We start from the raw sequence: 14,473 nt of genomic DNA, 5'->3' as shown, positions 1-14,473 counted from the left end.
GACTAAAGGATCCCAGGTTCGATTCTGGTCAAGGGCACAGGCCCTGGTTATGGGGCTCCATCCCCAGTGGAGGCGTGCAGGAGGCAGCCAATCAATGATTCTCTCTCATTATTGATGTTTCTATTTCTCTCTCCCTCTCCCTTCCCCTCTGAAATCAATAAAAAAATTATTTTTTTTTTAAAAAAGTGCTTTTTTTTAGAAGAAATAAAAGAAATAAAAACAATTAGCTTTTTCTGAAATTATAAACCTAAATTTATGTTATTAATCTAGCAACTAATTTTAACCTTATAATAATCTGTTACATTTAAATACATTCAAGCCTGGCTAGCGTGGCTCAGTGGTTGAGTGTCCACGTATGACCTAGGAGGTCATGGTTTGATGCCCAGTCAGGACACATGCAGGGGTTGCAGGCTTGGTCCCCAGTGTGGGACATACAAAAGGCAGCCAACTAATTACTCTCTCTTATCATTGATGTTTCTCTCTTCCTTTCCCTCCCTCTCCGAAATCAATATAAATAAATACATAAATACATAAATAAATAAATAAAATACACTCAAGACTGCCTAGCTGAGCAATTAGTTAGTCTTATTACATTTATACACACTGCTATTATTTCTTAAATTCCATATGCTTTCAGATCTCACTGAATTATGTTGGAAAAACACAACTAATGGAAATACTGAGTAAAACTTTCTAACTGATGAGGCATTTAGCAAATAGTTTACCATTCAAAAAAAAACTATAACAGCAATAATTATTTTTTTAACATTAATAAACTTTGAATTGCAAACTATTAAAGTTACATATAAATTTATCCCATTTTAAGAAATCAGATTTGCAAATACCAAATGTAAATAGCAGACTTCTCAGGAGCAAGAAAGGTAAGGGACTATGATAATTGCTTTACAATAAATTCACCTTATAAAATGATTCTACCTAGCTTTCCTTTAAATAAGAGTCTTGTTATATTTGAAATTATTGAATTGCCCTATAACCCTTCCCTCAAAAAATGAATTTTCATTTCAGAAATACACCTGTTGTGTATCTTTATGTCATAAAAACAGCATAATGGCAAGTATTTAAGTCTATAACTTGGATAATTTGATTAGAGAAGAGATAGTGCTGAACAAAAAAAATTTTTAAATGTATTTTATTGATTTTTTTACAGAGAGGAAGGGAGAGGGATAGAGAGTTAGAAATATCAATGAGAGCAAAACATTGATCAGCTGCCTCTTGCACACCCTCTACTGGGGGTTGTGCCTGCAACCAAGGTACATGCTCTGACCAGAATCTAACCTGGACCCTTCAGTTCGCAGGCCTACACTTTATCCTCTGAGCCAAACCAGTTAGGGCTGAACAAAAAATGTTTTAATTGTACAATACTAAATTTGAGTAGTTATTAAATAATTAAAATAAACATCAGATCATTTTGAACAATCACGACTTTTATAATATAATCTCTTACTCTATAGACAAAAGAGATACTAATTTTCATTTAGATGGCATAAATACAAAAAATTTAGGGGTATTTAATGTAAAACAGTTATACAAATGCAATGAATATATGTACTTGTCTAATATACAAACATGTGTCAAAAGAATCAATATATAATATTACCACAGAAAATTTCATTATAGAACAACCAAACCACTATATCATTGAAGCCTACCAGATTAGCCATATTTGGATGCAGATCTGAGAGTGCAGTGAAGTTCTTCAGTGCAAAGAAGTTTGCCATTCTTTTATCTGCATTTTAGAAGACATAATTTAAGTGCATAAGTTAAATGAAATAAACTATAAACAATTCCAAGATTAAAAAAGTATTTAGAAAAGCAGTGGATAGTTTACTCATTCTTAGAGAAAAGGTTTTATTACAACAGTGAAATGTAAGTTAATACAGATTCAACCTGTAAAAACATGTTCCAGCTGGGACCAGTTTGGCTCAGTGGATAGAACGTCGGCCTGTGGACTGAAAGGTCTCGGGTTCGATTCCGGTCAAGGGCATGTACCTTGGTTGCGGGCACATCCCCAGTAGGAGGTGTGCAGGAGGCAGCTGATCAATGATTCTCTCTCATTGATGTTTCTAACTCTTTATCCCTCTCTCTTCCTCTCTGTGAAAAATCAATAAAATATATTAAAAAACAAAAACAAAAACAAAACATGTTCCAAAATGTCCTTCTAGAATTTTGAATGTATAGGTTAGGCTTCAGTTTTTTTTACATTCAAAATGTGTATAATATACAATTTTTGAGCACTCTGAAATGTAGAGTTTCAGATAAGAGATGATTCAATGGGGCATTTATGGATTTAAATATTAGCATAAAGCCCACCTTTAAAAAATATATTGTAAATACCTCAAATCATGCATTTGATTACACTGTATTGTGTGGTCGTGGGCAGTGACTTTAACCTCACCTCTAGATGGTAAGCTCCATGAGGGCAATGCGGCGTCTAACATTTATGAATTATGTGTGTAATTCAATGCTATGTTGCACATAAAAGGCACTCAATAAATATCAAATAAATGAAATGATGGCTTTTCCTTGGTGTTATCACTATAATGGATTTTACTGTAGTAAAATTGTCAACTACACCAAATTAGCAGATTTACTCAACTTCACTTCATAATACATGGCATCTTTAACTGTGAATGTTCTCAACCACAGGTTTCACTTTAACTGGGAATGTTCTCACCCACAGGTTATGCCCATAACATGAGTTTCAGGGAGCCTGTGACATTAGTCAAATATGATTTTGAATTCCAGTGCCACTAGTTTGTAGTCAAGTGTTTTGCCACTACTGAGTTTTAATTTCCTCATCCATAAAATGTGGATTAAATCTGCCCCACAAGGTTAGTCTGAGAAGTAATGGACATAATGTATCTAGAAGTTCACAGACTCTCAACAGGTAAGAACACTGCTTTTTGTTCTTATCCAATGTAATAATTTTGTATTCAAGATCTTTTGGTGCCAGCAAAAACAACTGGGATATTAAGCAGTGTTAAGTTTCCTACTCATTCTTTGGTGTGGTCTGATCTGGCTCACTATGCAATTTCAGTCTCTGAAATACTTGCCAAACCTTGACAGATTCATTCATTCATCCATCTACTCAACAAACATTACTGAGAGTCTGTGAAGTGCAAGACATTTGAAGTTGGAGAGGTTGAACTATTCAATACCTGGATTATGTTTTTTTAAAAAATACTATCCACATACATACTAAGTGAGTTCTCCAAATTTTTACCCCTTATTGTCTCTTAGTGGTTTGATCATTGACTTATGTGATACCATATGAACTCTTTGAAGTTCCTCTAACTTCTACTATTATTCAAAATATATGGTGATACTACTTTAGTGTCTGTCCCTCCTCCCTCCCGCAAAAAAAAAAAAAAAAGAAAAAGAAAAAAAAAAGACAACTTGATTCTTTATCTGGACATTTTGATAAACACAAAGATAACATAAAATAAAGAGCTTGCTATGGTAACCCAGAGATTATACCATTCATCAGCAACTACTGTCCCTTCTGCTGCTTTCCAGATCTATTTTAAATGTCTCCTTTTCTCCATCTCCAATGCCATCTCCTCAGTCCAAGACTCAGTCATTCCTCACCTATAGTACTGCAATCACCTGGTTGATGCCTATTTTATTCACTCAACACAGGGCCTGGTATTATCAGGCCCTGAATCAGGACAGAGCAGGACTGGGGCTGGTCTCCTACCCGGGAGGCTCAGAGAGAATCAATGAAACTGAGAGCCAGATGTGGGACCAGATGTGTACAGTCTCAAGGCCACTGATTCAGATCCTTGGCAAGGGTGGAGGGAAAGAGAAGGTGGCATTAGAAATAGTCCAGGTAAGGTAACATTGTGGCAGTGTCACGGGTAATAGTCTTGGCATGCCTATTATGAGGCTGGCCCTATACTAGACACTAGATACACCATGATGATCTCTGACATTGCCACCCCCCAGGTCTCCTTGAGCTCTACGCCCTCCTTCCACTTAAACCTGTCTAGCCCAAAACCCAAGCTGACCTGGCCCATTCCTCCCAGGACCTTCCTGGTCCCTTATTTTAGGTTTCATGAAGGTGTGGCAGGGCTAGAGCCCTTGTGCTTCTCCTTGGAGCTTTCTTTGCTTAGTCCTAACGCCCACTGAGGTTCTGGCACAGGATAAGGGGACTCTGGGCCCACAGAAGGACACTGTTTGCTACTGGCTCTGAGAAGTCTCTGGCCCACAGATGAGCTGAGGCTGTCAGTCAGACACTTAAGACAAAGCCCACCAACCGAAACTTTCCTGTTTGAGACCATGATCTTAAACTCTGAGCAGGCCAGAGTTAAGTCAGTTTGAGGCCTGGGCCTCAGGAGGAGTTGTGAGCAGAGAGGTGGAGAGGGCACTTGTCATAAACTTTGCTGACTTTTTCCAGGGCCAGGGATGTGTTTATGTTTTCCATTCCAGTCAATGCAACAATTATTCATGAAGAACTGTGTCAGGTACTGTGCTGGTGCCCCAGAGCTACCTGACTCTGCCATCAGAAAATTCCATCACCATCTACTCTGTCATAACCGACACTTTCTTTCCTGACTGCCCAGATACAAGACAATCCTCACCAAGTCCTGCTAATTCTTCCTAATGATCTCTTCAACCTGATTGCTTCACCCCATTTCCCTGTCCTACTGCTCTCTGCTTCTACTTTTGCCTTCTCCATCTCTTCTCCACATGACAGAGAATTATTTAAAAACTTAGTCTCTCCCTTGCTTAAAACTCTTCCCAACTGCACACTGAATTAAATCCAAACTCTTTACTATAGCCTTGTAATGCCCAGCTGATCTGCCCTCTGCCCATCTCTTCATTTCTTTTCTCTCCAGTCATCCTGGCTGCTCTCCTTTCCTCAAATAGGACTTGGGGCCTTGGCATATGCGGTTCCCTCTCCCTTGAGCGCCCTCCCACACCAACCCTCAGGTCTTCCCAAGGCAGGCTCCTCAGCATTCTTTGCGTCTCAAAGAGAAGCCTTTCCCACTATCTACCTAAAGTAGCTCCCAGCCTCTCTTTCTCCTCTTAGTATTCCTAATCCCTAGTTGTTGCTTGTGTACTGTCTTTTCTCCTCATTAGAAGGCTGGCTCCATGGTGACAGAGCTGAGCCTTATGTGGTCTCCTATTATGTCCTGCAGTGCCTAGTGTATTGCATCATGCATAGTTGTTGACAAAATTAATTAGCCCTAAGTTAATCTGATTTGTAATTTGAGAATAATATTGCTATAATGTGCTTTTTATTTTATTTTTTAGATATATTTTATTGATTTTTTTACAGAGAGGAAGAGAGAGGGAGAGAAACATTGATCAGCTGCCTCCCAGACACCTCCTACTGGGGACATGCCCACAACCAAGGTACATGCCCTTGACCAGAATTGAACCTTGGACCTTTCAGTCTGCAGACCAACGCTCTACCCACTGAGCTAACCTGGTCAGGGCTATAATTTGCTTTTTAGATAGAATTTTATTTAGCAGCTAATTTTACACTCACATCACATATTTAAATAATGGGAACAAGTGGAGCTTCAGAGGAGCTCAGTGACGATGTTCCTATAACTTCCTACTTTGTTCTCTAGACTTGGGGGGAGTTAGGCTACTGCCCAGAAGTCCTCTCTATATGGTCGTCTCTACATAGAAATCTCCCCCTTTCACCGAAACCGGTTTGGCTCAGCGGTAGAGTGTCGGTTTGCGGACTGAAAGGTCCCGGGTTCGATTCCGGTCAAGGGCATGTACATTGGTTGCGGGTTCTCTCTCATTGATGTTTCTAGCTCTCTCTCTCTCCCTTCCTCTCTGTAAAAGATCAATAAAATATATATTTAAAAAAATCTCCCCCTTTCACCACAAACCACAGATTTTGTGACAAATCTTGGTAAAATGGGAAATTTCTCTCCTAGAGGGGAACAGTTTCAACGACCTCTGTAAGCCCAATTCAGATACTTTCCTAGCTGACTTCCAGGCACTCCGGGGCGGCCCTGAGAAAGCCTGCCGCTCAACCGGGGGAACTCCGCGGCGTGGAGACAGGCCAACGCCTGCCAGTTACCTTCCCGGGCAGGTTCCAATCTTATCACTAAACACCGCTTCACAAGGAAAAGAAAACTGCGTGACTTGCATTCTAACACCATTTCCTAACGGCCCTCCTCATAGATCAGTCCAGTGCCCAGCACCTCTGGGGAGCTAAACTGCAGTCCCTCCCAAAAAACCAAAATAATAATAATAATAATAATAATAATAATAATAATAATAATAATAAACTGCAGTCCCTTTAAAACCCCTGGGGACGTTCGACACTCCCTGTGCGTTCGGTCCGTGTTTGAAAATGTATCCTGGTGATTCCAACTCTGTGACAGCCCGGGAAAGGCACAACCGTGGAAGCGGCACAGACCGGGGTGACGGGGCGGGGGGCGGGGGGCAGTGGGGGCGGGCGGGCCGGGATCGGAGCGGGATTCCAGGGCCGTGGGACTGCTCGGCGGGTCCTCTCACCGGGGACACGCGTCCCGTCAGACCCGTCAGACCCGAGAACGTCCGACCCCGGGAAGGAACCCCAACGTGAGCGCCCGCGGCCTCCGGAGTCCGTGTGGAACGTGCTCAGTGCTGCAGGAGGACAGCCAGGCGTGCTCCGAGCCCCGACGCGTTCCACCCGGTTCCTCCCGGTCCCACCCGGTCCCACCCGGTTCCTCCCAGTCCCACCCGGTCCCACCCGGTCCCACAGGACACGCGTATTCGAGGTGACACTGCCCCTCGGGCTCCGGCTGTGGGAGACTCCGTAAGTCTCCTTCCCAGACGCCGTGTCCCACACCCGCCATCGCCGGCTGGCGGCAGTGCGGGGCCTCGCCTTCGCGACCACCCTGCCCAGCCCTCTGGACCGGCCGACAGCCCGCCGCCCGCCGCCGCCAGGGACCAGGCTTCACCTCAGCAGCCCGCGCCCGCCGCCGCCGGCAGCGCTCCAGAGCCCGGCCGCTCCCTGAACGCCGCCCGCCGCCCGCCGCTCACAGCCCCGCCCGCCGCCGCGCGGCTTCTCCACAGCAGCTCCGCCCGCGCGCTCCTCGCGCCGCCTCCGCTGAGGTGGGACCGCCGGCGACCGTTAGCGCTGGCCCCGCCCCGCCCACAGGTGTCTGGCCCCGCCCACGCCCAGGCCCCGCCCCGCTCACAGGTCTCTGGCCCCGCCCCGCCCACGCCCAGGCTCCCGCCGGCCCCGCCCCCTACCCCGCCCCGTTCCCTCACATCCCCGGACGGCCCTCCGAGGTCCCTCTCCAGTCCCAGTGCGGAGAGGGGAGACGGGGAGACTAGGGCGCGCGTGGTTTCCGTTTCTTTCTTTCCAGAGGATGTCCCTCAGACTAGAGAGCAGCACGGCCCTGAGAGCCAGTGGCACAGTGAGGTGCTAGGGGTCCCTTCTGAAGAAACATGCCAGGCGTGCAGAGGACATTGCTACAGAAAAGTATACACACACACATGAGTGCAGGTGAAACCCGGGAAATCTGGATAAGACAGTGAGCTGTGTCACCTCAGTAACCTAGTTGTGGTCTTACAAAATGTTCCGATGGGGAAAAGTGTAGCAGGCATCTCTCTGAATTATTATTTTTTGAGATATTATTATTTTTTGGAACTTACAGATATGTCATTGCTCACCTTTCACACAAAGCACACCCCCAGTCGTTTTCTTTCACAGCTTGACAGTGTTTAAGTATACAATAAATTTGTGTAGCCACTATGGAAAATAGTGTGGCAGTTCCTCAAGAAACAATAGAGGTGCCAAATAACACAGCATTTCTGGGTATTTATTTGAAGAAGACAAAAAATCTACTTTGAAAAGATATATGCACCCCTATGTTCATTGTAGCACTATTTATAATAGTCAAGTATGGGAGCAACCTAGGAGTCCATTGATAGATGAATGGATAAAGAAGATTTTATTGGGTCGGCAACTAAGTAATTGCGGATTTTTTAAAGAAAATCAAAGACAATTTTTTCATGGAACTAAATAACTTTATTCTGTAATGTATTGCCCATTTTGATCAATGACCTTTTGCCATCTTTCAGGCAGCATCATAATCCCACGTTCAAAAAACTTCTGGTTTTTATTAGCAAAAAACTGAATCAGGTACGATTTGACATCATCATCATTATTGAAATTTTTACCATTCAAGGAGTTTTGTAAAGATCGAAACAAAAAGTAATCAGATGGTGCAAGGTCAGGACTATATGGTGGATGTGGCAAAACATCCCAACCAAGCTCCATTAATTTTTGCCGAGTGACCAAAGATGTGTGTGGCCTTGCATTGTCATGATGGAATACAACACCTTTTCGATTTGTCAATTCGGGCCGCTTTTCTTCAACTGCATTGTTTAATTTCGTTAGTTGTTCAATGTAGACATCAGAATTAATCGTTCGGTTGGGTGGTAAGAGTTCAAAGTAGACAATTCCTTTGTAATCCCACCAAACTGATAACAAAACCTTCTTTTGATGAATATCAGCTTTTGATGTTGTTTGAGTTGGTTCACCTGGCCTGCTCCACGATCTTTTCCGCTTGATATTGTTGTAAACAACCCATTTTTCATCGCCAGTTATCAGTCGTTTTAAAAATGGATCATTTTCATTACGTTTCTTTAGCAAATTGCAGCTGCTAATGCGTTGCGTTAACTGTGATTCTTTCAGTTCGTGAGGAACCCATGTATCGAGTTTTTGAACATAGCTAAGTTGTTTTAAGTGATTTTCGATGCATGTATGTGATACAGGAAGCTTCTCTGCAATCTCACGTGTTGTACTGTGACAGTCTGAATTGATTATTGCTTTGATTAGGGCGTCATCAACTTCAACTGGACGACCAGAGCGTTTTTCATCTTTGAGTGAAAAATCACCAGAACGAAATTTGGCAAACCAATTTTGACACTGCTGTTCTTTTAAGGCTTCGTCACCATAAACAGCACATAACTTTTTATGAGCTTGCGATGCGTTTTCCCTTTGCGGAAATAAAAAAGCAAAATATGACGAAAATGTTCCTTTTGATTTTCCATTTTTCAACGAACGCCAAACGAAAACTACAAAACAGATCAAAAAACTTTTTTTACTGATTAACAGCTGAATAGCCAACTATCAAATAACAAAATGTGTTTTACATTTGTACTACGTCTGCAAACTAAAAATTCAACTGAAGCCATATATGTGTGAAACCCGCAATTACTTAGCTGCCGACCCAATATATATATATAAATAGGACCTAGAGGGTATTATGCTAAGTGAAATAAGGCAGACAGAGAAAGATAAATGCCATATGATTTCACTTATATGTGGAATCTAAAAAAAAAAAAGAAAAGAAAACAAATGAATAAACAAAACAAAACAAAAACTTTCATAGAAATAGAACTGATGGTTGCCAGATAGGAGGGGCTGGGGATGAGTGAAAAAGGTGAAGAGGAATATAGTCAATGATATTGTGATTAGTTCACAGAGTGACGTGATTACTAGACTTACTGTGTTGATCACGTTGTAAGGTATATAAATGGCAAGTCATTATATTGTACACCTGAAACTAATGTAATATTGTATACCAACTATACTTACATTTAAAAATAATAAATAAAAATAAATGAGTTTTTCCATTTAAAAGAAAAAAATAATTTTCCCTTTAAATGAAAAAATAACCATATATTACAAAAGAAAAATACAACATTAGAGGTAAGTTTTATATTATCAAAACATAGTTTTTATTTTTCTCTTTTTTTATTTTTTTCATTTCCCAAGTAATAATGGAAAGCAAAATAAAGTACCTGCATTTCCACCATTTCAAATTAATAGAGAAAGCTTTAACATTATTTCTGTATTATTTCCCAGTCTTTGTCCATATATATATATATATATATATATATATATATATATATAATCTTGATCTTTCCAAAAGAACAAACTGGCATTTTAAATCAATTTTAAAGGAAAAAAAAAGAAAAAGAAAGTATAACAATAGTTTGCATGTATTGTTCATTTAAGCCTCACTGAGGTATATAATCTTAAATTTTTGTTTGTATTGTTTCCATATTTTAGTAAATTAATTTTTGCTGAAAGCTATCTAAGATCAAGCAAGCATAGTCAGCCTCACCAGGACACAACAGGTTTTTCATAAGACATGCCACTTCGAAACACCACCCTAACAGAGTGGGATTGTTGGTATTAACAATGAGAAAAGGACCCCTTTAACGTGTAAAGAATTCTTTTCTTTCATTATTTACAATTCCGTGAACTTGGTTTGTTCTTAATAGTCAATGTGGTTTGTTCTTAATAGTCAATGCATTTTGGATGGATGTGAACGAAAGGAAGCAAGGACAAAGAATGCCTCACCTCGCCACTTGCTGTAGGAGCCAGGGGTGAGTGACCAGAGGTCAGAGTGAAATAGCCGGGCGTCTGGCTAAAGAACTGTCTGAGGCTAACCTGTCAGCTCCCTGGGGCAGGCAGGCTGTCAAACCATCTAGGAGCATGTCACAAAGGGGGTGACAGGGAAAATACACAGTTATGAACTTCACACATACTAATCCGTAGGAAAAACTGACAATTATTTTTAATGAATTACAAGCCCACTTTTTATTTAACAACAAAATAACGTTTCTAAAGCTGCTCCTGTGTTTACAATATCCCTAGCAGGAGCTGAAATACTGATAGATCAATGATTAGTCTCGCTCCCTACTCCTCCACCTATGAGGAACCAGCCAACGTTTAAACAGATTGTAGGCATGCTAACATTTAAAGGTATTTGTGTGAGACTTTGCAAATGTACGTCTGGAGAAGAGGAGTGAGGTAAGCTGTGAGTGGGGCTGCAAGAACTAGACGTGGAGTTCGGGTTTATATGCTAATCAACGCAATTTAAGAGCTTTGGTGGTGTTTTGAAGTGGCATGTCTTGGAGCAAATGAGAGGAAATAAAGAGATAAAAAGGACACGTGGGGGAGCTGGATTAAGGAAAGTTTGAAGTATTGGAAAGGAGAGAGTTCATGAAAAAAATAAAAGCAGTGGGAACTCTGGAGCCGCCTAAGGTCTGATTGTCCAGAAACATTCTGGAAAATTCTGGAGGAGAATCCATGCAAACTGCTGACTCAGGAATTGGGGAGTTGTGGAAAGAACAGATCCCTTCTCAAGTCTAGGTGTCTTAAGCAAAAAAAAAAAAAAAAATTGATTTGCTCCACAAGCAAAGCAACTGAGAGGAGAACTACAAACATTAGGAAGGGATGCCCTGACTGGTCTGGCTCAGTGAATAGTCAGCCTGCGGACTGAAAGGTCCCGGGTTCGATTCCAGTCAAGGGCATGTACCTTGGTTGTGTGCACATCCCCGGTGGAGGATTTACGGGAGACAGCTGATGGATGTTTCTCTCTCATTGATGTTTCTGGCTTTCTGTCCCTCTCCCCTCCTCTCTGTAAAAAAATCAATAAAACATATTTTTTTAAAAACACATTAGGAAGGGCCATTTCTTTGGAGGGCTGTCATGGCCATGTTTCATCACAATTTATATTAGACATATAATTAAAAAAAAAAAAAACCTTTCTAAAATATTGCAACACATCTTTACCAGCGACGTTGCAATTAGCCATAGCACTGACCGCTCAGGTTCCAGCTCCTCTTTGCCTGTCACCCACGGGAATTCCTACCACTACGGAGTCCAGGCATCTGGAAGGCCATGGTACCTAAAACTGAATTCAGAAGCTCACGGAGGCCAGCTCCTCTTCTTCCGGTTCAGACATACACAGACACCTGGTCACCCAAGCCCAGACCCCCGAAGGCGGCCCTGACTCCTCCTCTGCCCCGCTTTTCTCTAATCAGGGGTCGGGTTCTATTTTTCTAGACTTTCTCTTGCATTCGCCCTCGTCTCCCCACTTCTACTGCGACCAACTTCATTTAGGTCCTGGTGGCAGTATACCGGCCAACCGCGGGGACCTGCTGTGGAGGCGCCTACCTCTCCCTGCTCACCCTTCCCCCTACTGCCCGGATTAAGCTTCTCAGAGCTCCCATCACAGCATTCCTTGGTCTGGAACCTTCAATACTGCTTGTCAGCGGGGCCCATTGATTTTCCTGGAAGGGCTCATATATACTAGTGAAAGGCTTTGCGGGCCATTTGGTCCCTGTTGAAATGACTCAGAACTACCTTACAGTGCAGAAAACACCCACAGACAATGCTTTCACAAATGAACATGGCTGTGTCCCAATAAAATTTTATTTATAAAATAGTCAGTGGGCCAGATTTGGCCTCTGAGCCATAGTTTACAAACCCCTGGGTTAAAGTAACATTTATTTTTTGTTTGTTTGGCAGTCACCATATTCTAGAATTTGTACTAAATCTAAAAGTCTAAACCTCACCCTGGCCAATGTGGTTCAGTGGTTAGAGCGCCAACCGTGCACCAAAGGGTCACAGGTTTGATTCCTGGTCAAGGCACATACCCAGGTTGCAGGTTTGATCCTTGATCAGGGTGAGTGCGTGAGGCATCCAATCAATGTTTCTCTCTCACATTGATGTTTCTCTCCCTCTCCCTTTCTCTTTCTAGAATCAATGACAAAACATATTCTTTTTTTTTTTTTTTAATATATTTTATTGATTTTTCACAGAGAGGAAGAGAGAGATGGAGAGTTAGAAACATCAATGAGAGAGAATCATTGATCAGCTGCCTCTTGCACACCCCCTACCGGGGATGTGCCCGCAACCAAGGTACATGCCCTTGCCCGGAATCGAACCCGGGACCTTTCAGTCCGCAGGCCGACGCTCTATCCACTGAGCCAAACCGGTCCCGGCTACAAAACATATTCTTGGGGAGGATTTTTAAAACAATATATTTTATTGATTTTTTTTACAGAGAGGAAGGGAGATGGATAGAGAGTTAGAAACATCAATGAGAGAGAGTCATCGATCAGCTGCCTCCCGCACATTCCCCACTGAGGATGTGCCTACAACCAAGGTCCATGCCCTTGACTGCAATCGAACCTGGGACCTTTGAGTCCACAGGCCGATGCTCTATCCACTGAACCAAACCGGTTAGGGCAGGGGCGGGGAGGATTTTTTTTTAAAGACTATGGGAAAAAAGTAAAATCCTATATAATAAAAGGCTAATTGCAAATAGACTGCAGCAGAACAACTAAATAACTGGTCACTATGAGGGGCGCTGACCACCAGGGGGCACAGCGGAACTTGGTGGGTGAAATGTTGGAACAGGTAAGGGGTAGTCCTGCCCGGCACTTACACCTGCTGCTGCCACCACTTTCACCTGCTGCTGGTGCCCAGCACCGGCCCAAATCGCCTCCCGGGACTTGCCCCTGAGGGTTGATCAAGGCCAGCCGCTGCTCACACCTGCTGACACCACCAGGGCCAGTCATACCCACTATTGGTGCTGGCCTCAATCACTCCCCACCATCAGTGGCAGTGGATGTGAGTGGTGGCTGCAGGAGCAGGGGTCCCAGCAGGCAGGAGGCCAAGGTGGGAGAGATGGTGCAGGGACATGGAGAATGGACTGAGACCTGCCTCTGTGCCCACCACAGCCTCGCAGCCCACAGTTCCTTTCAAGGTGCACGAATTTGTGCACTGGGGGCCCTAGTAAATGAATGAATGAATAAATAAATAAATAAATAAATAAATAAATAAATAAATAAAATTCTAGCCCTCTTTTTCATCATTTCTCTAAAACATGCCTTTTCCCCCAAGACTTTTATATACCTAACCTGAGTACCCTTCGGTGAGCAGACCAATGTTCTAACCACTGAACAACACCAGCCAGGACCAGCCATATCAGCTTAGTTTTTATTGTTTTAAAATATATTTTATTGATTTTTTTTTTTTTTTTTTTTTTTTTACAGAGAGGAAGGGAGACGACGGACAGAGTGTTAGAAACATTGATCAGCTGCCTCCTGCATACCACCCACTGAGGATGTGCCCACAACCAAGGTATATGCCTTTGATCAGAATCAAACCTGGGACCCTTAAGTCCACAGGCCGATGTTCTATCCACTGAGCCAAACTGGTCAGGGCTATCAGCTTAATTTTTAAAAGATCCTTGGAATTTGCACAACTTTTTATGCTTTGCCCTAAATTAAATATTATTTTTATATTTATATCTTAATTGTATGAGAATTATCTGTAACATAGCCTCAATTACTGTTTTGGAAAAAAAATCACTGATTTTTTTCTTCTTCATGTCTTAGTGTTTATACATGCTGATATGGCTGCACAGTAAAATTCCAAAAGGAGCCTTCACTTCTTTTTTCAGTATTCTTAAAAATAAATGTAGGCCATGGTTTATTATTTAATGATAGCATAGGATTTCAGACAGTATTTGTACAGATTTCCCCAGTCAGCTTTAGACTAGGCGGCAGTGGGGAGCCATTCCCTCTCACCTTTGGCATTATAACTGAGAATAAGTCCATGTAGTCACTTCTACATCACAGACATTTTTTCCTCTTGACCGGTCATTTAATGACCCCAAGGTCA

General features: G+C 42.3%; 1 protein-coding gene across 2 annotated transcripts in view; it reads right to left on the bottom strand.

Moving 5' to 3' along the window:
- The window catches only part of MEIOB (meiosis specific with OB-fold), a 34,302-nt gene extending 27,271 nt beyond the window's left edge, over window positions 1-7,031 (bottom strand). Inside the window, exons 1-2 of one of the 2 annotated variants that reach the window (XM_084882552.1) lie at window positions 6,933-7,031; window positions 1,671-1,747 (exon numbers count right to left, since the gene is read on the bottom strand). In XM_084882552.1, coding sequence (XP_084738678.1) covers window positions 1,671-1,739 — 69 coding nt within the window. In that variant the 5' untranslated portion in view covers window positions 1,740-1,747; window positions 6,933-7,031. Of the gene's footprint in view, window positions 1-1,670; window positions 1,748-6,932 lie in introns of those variants that run through there. The other variant, XM_084882551.1, reaches the window with a different exon arrangement.
- Between the last annotated feature and the right edge of the window lie 7,442 nt (window positions 7,032-14,473).

This window comes from Pipistrellus hanaki (genome assembly GCF_964339955.1).
Source record: "Pipistrellus hanaki genome assembly, chromosome: 4".
Lineage (NCBI taxonomy): Eukaryota > Metazoa > Chordata > Mammalia > Chiroptera > Vespertilionidae > Pipistrellus > Pipistrellus hanaki.
Note: the sequence above shows the minus strand (reverse complement) of the source record. Positions and strands in the feature narration are given on the sequence as shown.